At 41.9% G+C, this 12,092-nt stretch overlaps 1 protein-coding gene across 1 annotated transcript; it reads left to right on the top strand.

Annotated features, from left to right (window-relative positions):
* The first annotated feature begins 245 nt into the window (after positions 1–245).
* On the top strand, positions 246–12,034 carry LOC117765212 (lamina-associated polypeptide 2, isoforms beta/gamma-like). Its single transcript, XM_034591539.1, is given in 13 exon segments — positions 246–521; positions 5,132–6,482; positions 8,751–8,862; positions 8,952–9,107; positions 9,219–9,283; positions 9,589–9,636; positions 9,749–9,904; positions 10,125–10,211; positions 10,314–10,406; positions 10,534–10,623; positions 11,201–11,271; positions 11,394–11,418; positions 11,420–12,034. Coding segments are annotated over 12 exon segments (1,224 nt in total). The 5' UTR covers positions 246–521; positions 5,132–6,326; the 3' UTR covers positions 11,585–12,034.
* Positions 12,035–12,092: the final 58 nt, after the last annotated feature.

The raw sequence follows: 12,092 nt of genomic DNA, 5'->3' as shown, positions 1-12,092 counted from the left end.
ACTTGGAATCTTAAGAACTCATTCAAAGAAAGCCAAAGAAAGGGACTTGTTTAAAACCGGGAGCCATTCTTTCACAGTCTCTTGTTTTTCCCCTTACATTTCCCACGTGAAGAGGGATTTTCTTTTTCTCCCTGACATCGCATCTGAGGAGAGGAGAGGAGAGGAGAGGAGAGGAGAGGAGAGGAGAGAGAGAGAGAGAGAGAGAGAGAGAGAGAGAGAGAGAGAGAGAGGGGCTGTTTCTAGAATTGCCATTCATGTAACGTTTCGTCAGATTTGTGGTCGGAGAGAATTGTGAGCAAGTGATCTCCCTTCTGTGAGTCCCCCCCCCCCCCCTTTCTCCCTCTCCCTGCTAGTTTTCATTCTGCTTTTACTCTCTACCCTCCGTCTCCCCACTCTAGCCCCCTGCTCACATAGTAACTCCTCCCACCCCCCCGCTACCCATTGTCTCTCCATACAGTATGAGGCTGAAGGGGGGGATGCCATACTCGATCCAGGGAGGGACGCAGGAGAGGGAGCAGGAGGTAAGAGTCAGATTTATGGCATAAGAATGCATCCGGCCCGAGATTGCATGGCGCCGTTACTTTGAGAAGTGAGGAGTGTGCCGGGTGAAATAGCTGCATCACGACTGACAGTGAGCAGGAGAAGAAAGCAACTTCAATGATGCTCTGAAGCTTTCATGTGTTGTGCGCAGTGCTTCAGTGCTTCAGTGTGTTCTGGTCGTCTGGTCGGCCACTGGAAGATGCTTGTAGGGGATGTTTTTAATGCATGAAAAAGGGGGGAGTTCTGAGAAGAGAATAAGAAATGTGCTGTCAACCTTTATCTCTGTCTGCATCTTTACATTCAAAGTCTGAATATGAAACTGTGGGATTTTAGTCATGTGCAATATTGGCCACAGTTTCGTGTCGACAATTTCTTTCCCTCTGCTCATTTTCTCCTGTCAAAAAGAACAGACTGGTGCATTAACAATATATTAACCACGGCCCAGATCTAAAGCCATTAAGAAAACATCTGGCCACTGATGATTGCCTGAAATGGTTCCCAGCAGAGAGGGACCGTGAGCGATGTTCAGGGATTAAAGATGATCCTCCCTGTGGCTGAGATTCACCTTCTTGTCTGGACAGAGTCTGACACAGGGGCTTTACTAATTTATGCTGAGACATGCATGAGCACAGGCTCCCTGGAGCTCAGTGGCAGGGCTCCTTTATTTCTCCAAACCTGGAAAAGGCTGATTGAGTGAACACTGGATGTGAGTATCCAGCATATAAAGCCAATGAGATATTAATCGAAGTGTTTAAACATTTGGATTTTTTGGGTCATAACCTCACCCTGTTTTATCTCTTTTGATTAAAGTTATCATAGAGAAAAGTTAGAACTACGCGATAGAAGAAGTGAAAAATCCAAGTGAACCGGGAAAGATGTGAAACTATCCGACAAAGTGTTTCACTTCCTTGCCTTGCTTGAAACAGGTGCACACAAAGATGGCTAGGAGAGCTTTTCTCAGTCCTGGACAGTTGCAGCCCGAGTACAGGAAGCTTTGTGTGCTTGTTCAGGGCAAAAAGAAAAAAAAAAAGACGAGGCTGCCTCAATGGGGCTTTTGTTGTTTGGGTTGGAGACAGCAAAAGCACAAGAAACACTGACTGACAAATACCTGGCCCCTCTGTGCCTCAAATACCTCGGCGTTGCACTTGATACAATGTCAACAAATGCCTCCTCTGTCCTCCGTAGTAGCCCGTTTCCTCCCTGTCCGCGGGATTTTTTTCATGTTTTGATAAAGGCTACTGTTTTCCCGAGCAGACATCTGGGCGAGCAGATTTGGGCCGCATAGCTCGAGTGCTGCGTCTCTCACCGAGGGGCTGCGAACGGCCCAGAGCGCTTCCAGCAGTTTGGGGCTTAGAAGTGTGGTAAACAGTCTGGTGTCTGGTTCGAGTTCAAGGTTTGGAGGAGACACTGAATTAATTCAGGATGCAGTTTTTTTTTATTTTGATTCATTAGGGGTTAAGAAAGTCACAGGAGCATGAATAGACTTGTAATTAAATCACCAAAGCACAGCAGTGGTGTTTCTGTGCATTGGGGATCCTCAGCTTCATCAGCTCCAACAACAGAAACCACAGGAAAACAGACCTTTGTATCTGCAAAAACATATTTGGTTGTTAATAAAAACTGCAAAGCTTCCTGTGCTCAGTGGTTGAATTAAAATGCTGAGGTAATGCTCTCCTTTGTGCTTGAGGAAGTCAAGCAGGGGGTTGCTACAGAATATAAAAAGAGTTTACGTAATCTGTTTTGAATTCAGAAACAAAATCCTTTTGATTAACATTGTACCTTTTCCCCTCGGACATTGATTTAAAACTGCATTTTTAATCAAAGAGTACTCTACAAACCCCCCCGCCCCCCCAGAGGAATTGAATGGCTCGCAGGATGTTGCTGTTAGATTCAAGCCTCGATATAGGGGTCAATTTATTTCAGTTTGTACTGTGAGAAATGCAATTTCTACTGTCTGAAGACTCACAAGACAGTTTCACTCGTCTCCCCCGGGGCCTCAGATGAATACTTTTAGTTTCTTTAGTTAATTATTCATGCGGATGTGAGTTTTGAATCCTGAATGCTCTCCGCAACAAACCCCGATTTTTGTTCTCCTCTTTTGTGTTCAAGCTTTCAGCTCTAACTGCAAGATTTTCCTCTGAGTTGGTGATTTTCTGTTTTTGTCCTCCGAATCACACCACAACTGTGTCTTATGGCTTTCTATTCCTATGTGAGTTCTCTCTAACTCGTCACGTAGGGTTTAAAGCCATTGGATACACGGTGGACTCTCAACTCTCAATGTGCTTTTCTATCAGATGCAAAGGTTCAAACTAAGTCAGCGAACAATAGAACATAAAGGTTAGAACTAGACTCAGTAGAGTGCATACCTCTGCCAAGGCCCCATAGTTGAATTCACTTAAATTCAATCAAGTTACTCCAAATTTCACACACTCGTACATATCATGTCACATTCTCTTGTGGCCCAGGTCCCATCCTTATGTCATGGAAATCTGTTAAGTTGGTTTTGCTGCTGACAAACAAACAATCAATCTGACCAACCAACCAACCAACCAACCAACCAACCAACCAACCGACCGACCGACTGACGGACTGATGAAAATTTGGGAAAATATTCCATTGGTGTTCCCTAAACTTGTGACTTTGCAGATGGTCAAGGAAATTTAAAAAAAGTTATTTTCCCGCTGCTCTCAGTCGCTCTATGACTTCAGCGCGGGCCGCTCATTCTTCCTGGGACTTTTACTGTGGAAGTTACAACTCTGTGCGTTCAGCGACGTTTCATTTAAGGACTGTGGGATATTCCAAACCTCCCGTTGTTTTAAAGTGGAAGCTCACGAGTCATTTTAAGCCTCCCTTGCTGATCACCCCCCTCAGTCCTTTGCAAAAGGTATTGAAATGTTTTCAATGGCACCTGTGTAGTTGTATGACATCTTTTCTCTTTAAAGATAAAGCTCTAAAAAAAACTGAATCAACCACAAACAGCAGTTATGCATCGTCACTCACCCTGAAAGAATTAGACCTATATCACTGCTGCAGATACTTTAAAATAATAATTTAAATAATAGATAAGCCTGTTTGGTGTTAGAGTTCAATAAATAAATAAAAAGGTGACCAACTGCAATACCGTTTTTCTTGTTGCTGTTATTAGCCTGGCGACATTTCAGTGGTTCCTGTGTTCAAGACGTGTGTAATTATAGAAAATTATTACTTTACAGTGATGACATGATGATAACATGTGAAGACTGAGAATACATTCACACAAAAAAATTGTTTTATATCAAGAAAAATGTTTCAAAACGTCCTGTAGGCAAACTGTCTGAGTATCCAGCTTTCCCAGCCAAGAGCACTTTCACTTTCTCCTCCATAATACATTTGCCATGTTTGGGTGAACCAGGTTTGACCTTTCTTTTAGATCCAGACTGTACCAGTTTCAAAAATGAGCAGTAGTTTCATTCATCAAGTTCATTTTGTTTAATTCTCTGACAGTGACCAGAAAATAAAAATGACTGGTCGTTCTTTATTCAACACATTAAGTGAACCGGCATCACAATTATAACATTCACAGACATTTAAGGATCCAGTATTTTGTCTAAATTTAGTGATAGAGACACCTGTTATTTTAATTTTTATATTATTATTGCTTAATTTGATCGAGACCAGAGAACAACATTAATCATATCACATTCTTATATATTTCCATGTCAAGTATATCTTTCAAAGAGATATTTAGCCTTCACATTGCAACAACTCTCTGTCATTACTTTGAAATTGAATGGAAACCTTCCTCCCACAGAAATTGAGCGTGTTGTTGGTCTTTGTATGTCAGCCCCGTGGTATGTTGGTGGCCTGTGTGTAACCCCACCTCTCATCCAGTGTCAGTGTGCGACCCTCAAAGATAAATAATGGATAATGTGTTTGATCCAATCTAGTGATGGTACAGTTCACAAGTCAACAACAGTAAACCCACAATCTCTTCAACTCAAATATCTCGAATAATATATCTATGACGTAAACACCTTGTGTCTTTTACTGCGTTTCTTTGTACAATTTGATTTAACAGCAACAAAACAGCAAACATCTATTGATCAGGATATTAGTTTTATCATCTGTTCTTGTTCTGACTGACATGAAGTGATATTTAATCCCGTTTCTTTCTGTTGTATTTTACTACTGGACTTCAGGAAGGGGCCATTTGCTCTAAAAGCTTCCCCCCTGTAATGTTTATTTTATTTGTAGTAGTAGCAGTACACAGTAAAACAGGGACGTGTTTTACCACCACCAGATGTTAGGGGTGTATGGGTTGTTGAGTTTTAGTTTGTACAGTCACCTGGGGTCCAATAATCACGCCTTTTGGGGAAGAGCCCTGGTGAAGTTAACCATGACCACGAAGAAGATTTAATTAGTTCTTTTTCAGAGCAACTTATTCAGATAATCAACATGTTTGTTGGAACAGATGTCTCCTGCAGGGTTTTGTTTAGGGGGAAAAAGTCCTCAGTGGCACTTCTAGTCCTCCCTGCTTCACGGACAATTACCTGAACACATGTTCTTTCTTTCTTTCTTTCTGTCTTTCTTTCTTTTCGATATCTGTAAACAGGTGTTGTAAAAAAAGGAGCCACTTCTCGTACGTGCTGCACTAAGTGGATGCATCACTCCAGTAAAAATGCAGCAGCAGGAGGCACCGGAGACGCCGCAACTCCAACAGCGACCGAAGCTTGGGTCAAACCCGGAGGTCAAAGGTAAACATACATTCAACTGGCAGTGAAATTAACTTATTATTAAGTTGTTTGGACAGTTGGGGGGCAGCAGAAATAAGCAGTGAAACCAGCATTGATATTAATATATATTAAATTGTTATGTTGAACTTGTTAACTAAGTCATTTACACAAATTACAGAGCGACAGTAGAATTAATCCAGCTCAGTTTCTGGTCTTCACCAACTCCTTAGGGAAATATCTGGCTCATAAGCTGCTTCATGTTATATTTGCCCAGTAACTGCTAACAATAGGATTTTCAGTGAAAACCGTCTGCGACCAAAAGACGAGGCAAAGAGAGCAGCGAGAAGCAAAATATCAAGTTTAGCCAAAAGCAGAACGCAAACAGTAGATTTACCGAAATTTTACAAAAGCAAAATGTGACAAAGCATGTGACTTAAATGTTCAATGAAATGTTGTGACTATACAAATAAAATTGAATTGAACACTTCCCTCTGCTCCGTTTTGTTCTGTATTGTTTCCGTCCATATTATGTGAAGCACTTTGTAACCTTGCTTTGATAAATGTTGTATAGATCAAAGTTTTTAATTATTATTATTATTATTTCATAGTTTTTTAGAGCCTAAAATCTTCATCTGATTGCCAAATAAATGTAGTAAAAAGTACAACGTAGCATTAAATTGTAATACGCAAGTAAATGTAATACATAAAGTCAACGTTTTAGGCATAGATCTTTTTTTGAGCAAACCCAATATATGATTTAGGATATTTTTTTTCAGTTTCATGATTTAATATCAATTTTATATGTAAATGTGATAAAGTTTAAGGATCAGCAGCTTGTTTGTTTGTTTGTTTGTTTACTGACTTGTCTTGTGCCATGTTGAGTTCCTTGCTGTCAATCAAGTCATTGGCTGCAGCTGTTCTGGGTTCAGTGTGTTATTCTCAGAGCTGAGACGGAGCAGCTTCTCTCTGCAGCTCCTCTGGCTTCATCTCACTTCAAAGACTCTTCTCCACTTATATGAAAATATAAAAACCCACCAAGCAGCTGAAGATTGACTTGAGTCGTCGTAGTGTGACATGCCGGTGTTAGTGGAGGAACCCGCTCTTCTGTCTAAATCTAGACTCAGATCAGATTTCGTCGCGCACAATGTGAAGCTGCACCTGAAACACATCGACCACAGGAACGCTGCAGAGTTTTCAAGCGACGAGGAAGAAGACGTTCAAGATGAAGCTGTGAGTTCCCCGACGTGTGTTCATGTGAAGATGTGGTGTGTAAAAAACAGGTTCTGCACAGTGTCAGTGGAAGAAGCAAGTAACAGACCTGTACTCAAAAATCTAAGTTGAGTTAAAGCAAATTCTAACAACTTCATACACAATTAAATAGTTTAGTCCTGTGCTTCCCAACCTGGGGACTGCAACCCTCCAAAGGGTCACAAGCTGTATCTGAGAGGACGTGAGGGGAAATATTGTTTATTTGAAGTTATTAAAACTTGTTTCCTTGGCCTGTGTTGATGCTCCAGAGCTACTTCGAAAATTATTCCTTGTTATTAGCGAGTCCTGCTCAAACAGTTTTATGATATATATACGGTCACTTGTTATTGTTCGTGTGCTAGACGTTGTGGTGCAGAGCTTTTTTTTATAAACAGTCAATGGTGCAGAGTGAAGTTAGAAAACTTTGTGCTCCTCCTACTGGATTTATCAGCACTTAAGATACTGTGGTCAATGCTTTGCATAAAATGAAACACAATTCAGGATATTTTTGAAGTTTAAATACTTTTTTAAAAAGTAATTGCATATAAAGCATTGCAGCAACAAAACCAACATTGTGATTTTACTTTGAAGACAAAATATTATTATATTGTTTTCAGTTTTTTGTCTAAAATCCTAATCTGAAAAGTAATCATGTGTAAACCTTTGAATAAATCAAAAAGTCGAATTGAATTATAATAGTAAAGTACAAGTACCTCAAAATTATACTTAAGGCAAGAGATGGCAGTTTTATTTTTTTATTTGTAAATGTTCTTAGTTACTTGTCCTCACTTGCAAATATATTTCAACATTTTTTTTTAAAGCATCAACAATCATCTATGAGTATCTAGGGGCCGTCGTGCAGATAATGATGAGGTTTGACCTGATTTGAACCAATGAGGTCAGCAGGTGTGGAGGTGGGGGATATCTGGGTCACTGCTGCCAAACGCTCCCGTCACTGGAGGTCCTTGACCACTAAGCCACCCGCTGTATGGTTGGTTTAGGTTTACATGAGACGTCTCAGTAGCTGGTGGCTGCTGTTACCCTCTCATGCATATGCTTGCTGCACCTGTCGCCCTCACTTATGTGTGCAGGGAGGGGCACAGCGCTCAGAACTGTCTAAATGTTTGTGTCATGTGGTGGAAAGACATGCAGCATAAAACCAACTAGACCCCAACCTGCTATTTAGAGCTGGAGGGATTAGTCAGAGATTCAACTAGAAACACTGAGAGAAATTAATCTGCGATTATATATTGATATTCAATTCATACCTGCAGCAATTCTTCAAGCAACAAATCTCTGGTTTCAGCTTCTCAAACTTAACGATTAGCAGCTTTCTTCTGTTAAATGCGTTTGTAAATCGAATTAACTTTTGGACTGCAGACATCGATCTGCGCTCTGTGGGAAACGTTCTTGTTTTTGACTTTTCATAGATGAAGCGATTGAGAAAATAATCAGATTAATCAATAAAAACAATTGTTAGCTGCAGTTGTACTAATATTTGAGTGTTTTCCATCAGGGATCATTAACCTTGTGTTATGGGAAGCTGAGCTGAATGTGTCTACACATGTCCAGTTCAAGAACAATAATATATGATGCACTGATTTATGGAGTCTGATGGATACATTATAATATTAACATGGTTTATAAAATCCTATACTTCATCTTATGTGGGATATAAATTTCCTTTGCATATCACATTGGAGGTTGCACAAAACCAACCTTTTCTCTTCTGTAACCTCCTTTCAGAAAATACTGAGTGCTGATCTGATACCGGTGTTTTTACATAACACTGGAAACTCCATTGTTATGTACAGTGACAGGAAGCCAGGGTTTAATGTGTCCTTAAAACTGACTGTGAAACATTTATGCTTCATGACACTGATGAAGGAACTGTATTAAACGTGGACTGCTCAAATTGTACCGGATATAGGATGTGTCATTAGGGCGGTGCTAACTTCTGATAAACCATTTTCCATTAATAAAACGTGCGTGTGCGTGTGTGTGTGGAGACTTGGCTCCTCCACAAACCTGCAGTCTTTTCCCAGTCGTAACCTGTTCTTCTGTTGATCGGGCAGATCTGAGAACAGGAGATTTACACTGAGATAAGATGGATATTGAAAACATTTGTGCGCTGCAGCCTCCAGCTGTTTTTTTTTTTAATGCTCTACAATGGCACACCTGCAAAGTGTTCCAGCCTCCGTCATGGTTCAAACCCGCATTCAGTCAATTCAGCTAATTTGGTTTTGTAAGGAAAAGGAGGAGAAGCCAGAGGAAGCAGAGATGCCTGACCTGAGCGGTTTGACTGACGATGACCTCAAGGCGGCGCTGCTCCGACACGGGTTCAAACCTGGGCCCATAGTTGGTGAGGTTGCATGTGAAACTGTCGCGTTACCTTCTCTTTACCCCTATTATAAAAAAACTGACTACTATTGTATATTTTGTCAACGCTAGCCTCCACCAGGGCTTTGTATGAGAAGAAGCTCAGCAGACTGCTCCGGTCCAATGGACACAACCTACTTAATGCAGCAGAGAAGGTGATGTACTCGGCCAGTGAAGAAGAGGAAGAAGAAGAAGAAGAAAACGGGGAGGACGATGATGCAGAGTCAGGTATGTGACCTGAATTATTCTGGGGTTTATTCGTCTACATTTTCCGCCTTTGATGGTTTTGTAATTGTTGGTGATCGTGTGCATTGTATTGTTTTTTGGGGACTTGTCCAGGTGCTGAGGAAGAAAAGCAGGAAGCGGCTGAGCAGTCGGACGAGGCTCAGCCAGGGAGCAGCCAGGTGAGACCACTGTCAGCAGGGCGTCGTCCCTTTGGTCAAATGATTTGAAGTTTATCTCTTGAACTGCCGTGAAATTTGGGAGCAAACTTTTCATCATTTGCTGGATTTTAAAAAAGTCCTTACAGTGCCACTTAGTGGTTACTTATTGTAACAGTATGTGTTTCACTGTCCACTTGGTGTGTGTGTGTGTGTGTGTGTGTGTGTGTGTGTGTGTGTGTGTGTGTGTGTGTGTGTGTGTGTGTGTGTGTGTGTGTGTGTGTGTGTGTGTGTGTGTGTGTGTGTTTTCTCTTTACCTGTGTTTTCAGATAGGTGGCTTTTTTTACCCACAGTGCTTTTTACCTTCATCCAGACTGGTAAATACCACAGATATCTGGAGTGACTGCACACGATTCTGTCCAACAGGATCTTCAGGGGCAACTGATGTGTTTTCTTATTTCTGTGTTTGACCGCGTTGGCCTCTTGCAGCGTGCTCGCGCTTCTAGGAACAAGGAACCTAGTCCCGCGTGGAATTCAGGGAATGCGTTAAAATCATCAGAGCAGAGTCGGCCTCGCTGCTCGCAGATTCCTGTAGGAATTAGCAGAGCATCCTCTGTAGATCACCGCCCAGGATTAGGATCAGGGGTAGGCTGGTCTTACACTGCGTCTCTTGTGGATTTTGAATTCTCTGCATTCCTTTCTTAGGCCGTCTAACTTCATTGAGCTTCATTCTCAAGCCACTAAAGGGATATTGTTTGGTCTTCTGACAGTGATGGGCTTTGGTATCTCACTGGTGTACAACACGGGTGGTGACTGGTTTATGTTTATGTGGATGTCAACAGGATAATCATGCTAATCCTTGCAGGTTCAAGCTGGATCACAGACGGTTGCAGCCGACGCTTCCTCGTCATTTACCTCTCCGGTCTTCAGCATCACTGAAATGGTTGAGGAGGAAAGTTTTTTTTAGTCCAGATCTGTTAAAATTACCCCGTCATTTCATTTAATTCTTTTGGTGTGAGTAATCAGTGATGTGCATTCTCACTCCGAATGACAGATGGAGAGTCGGGGGTCACTCTCCACTAGCTCAAACACAGTGAGAGAGTTCAATCGGAGCAATGGACAGGAGCATTGTTCAGGGTCCAGCAGGGTCAGTACAGAGCTCTCACGTCGTTCAGTCACACTTTGAGCACAAACCGTGGTGGTTTCGGTGCTGGAGACATTTCGCTGGAGGCGTAAAGAAAATTCTTCTAAACTGTTACGTCTCCTTTCCTCAGCTGGACACGCCAGTTGTGGACAGCAGCTCCATGAAGAACCACTCTGTGTACTGCACCCCCAGGACTTCACCTCATAAACGGGGAATGAAGGCACATGCATCTTCTCGCTTTTTTATTCCATGTGACTTGATGGGGGGGGGGGGGGGGTGATGAGAACACACTATGTAGTGTGAATCCTTTCATATGTCAGTTTCACTAAAGCTGCTTTCAGACACGCACTGAACTCTGGTGAATCCCTGCATATTCTCCATAGTATGAGAGGACACAAATATCCGAGTGGGATCCTCAGAACTAACTAACACACACAACAGAACAAAGCGTTACAAATATCTCCACATGACAATCTGGTGCCACACATGAAGAAGACACCGACGAAGATGTTTCCTTTGTCGATGTCGCTGTAAACAAACACGTGAATCTCAGCAGCAGAATCCTAACCTTACATCCAGCCCTCACCTGAACGCTCCCTGGATATTTCTGAGCTGTGAATGTCTCTGAGTGGACAGTTGCTCAGTTTGGACATTTTTTTTCAGTGTGTGTAGGATCTCCAGTTATTACATTACCATTCACCCTGTCCCTTCATCTCTGCCTGTACTGGCCGAGCCTGGGTCTCTGTGGGACACTGATGTCTGGGACGTTTGGAGTAACTTGCTTCTTTCTCTTCCAGCCTCCTCGGGAGCCTGTGAACGATACTTTCAAGGACTTGCTTCCTGCTGAGACCACACCCACGGGTATATAGTAAGTGCTCGTTCTCTTCCGAGTTGTCGCTGAATGATGAGTAGATTCACAGAAGTACAGGAACACATGATGGGCAGTTCTGTGATCAGATTATCAGCACATGTATCCAGACACTGTTTCAGCGCAACTCTTCGGAGCCCCATCAAGGGGGGCCGCGGGCAGACCTGTGCAGTACGTGTACCCGGACCTCCTTTCAGTCCCACGACCCTGGAGAAGACGAGTGGTGGAGCGCCGCCTGGTGCCTATCCACATACGTTTCTGTTCTTCCTCGTCATGGCGTGCATCCTCGTACCTCATTTATGAGTTAGTTTAGGACAAGTCACTCAGTCCGTTTGTGGCAAGACATAACACACACCAGCACTTTCTGAGACAGGAGTAACTATGTGTTTTTTATAAACTTACAGATGTCAAATACTTATGTTTGTTGATGCTAGTATGATAACTTTGTCTTGGATTGTCTTCAGGGAGCACACACTGTATTAGTTATCACTTTTAGCTATTTACTGCGTTTGTATGTCTGTATGGGGAGCAAACACTTCGACATTTTTAACGTTTTGCTTATGTATGTGTTTCCAATTTGGTCTCTGTGGTTAAAAAACAATCTCATGAGCACAGAGGTGCTATCAGAGCTGAATAATTGGTCAAATTGTGTACTTTTTGTGTAACCTGATCGTAATTGATGTCACAGTACGTCTGATGTGCATTGTTTTTTAAAGAAAATATTTAAATCTTACTTCAATAAAGAATCTTTCGCTTCATACTTCATTTATATTTTATTATATTATTATAACAAGGCTTTAATGCATATTTTTGTGTTTTAA

The sequence above is a fragment of the Hippoglossus hippoglossus genome, chromosome 7 (genome assembly GCF_009819705.1).
Source record: "Hippoglossus hippoglossus isolate fHipHip1 chromosome 7, fHipHip1.pri, whole genome shotgun sequence".
NCBI classification, from domain to species: Eukaryota; Metazoa; Chordata; class Actinopteri; order Pleuronectiformes; family Pleuronectidae; genus Hippoglossus; species Hippoglossus hippoglossus.
The sequence above is the reverse complement of the archived record's forward strand: the minus strand, read 5'-3'. Positions and strand labels throughout refer to the sequence as shown.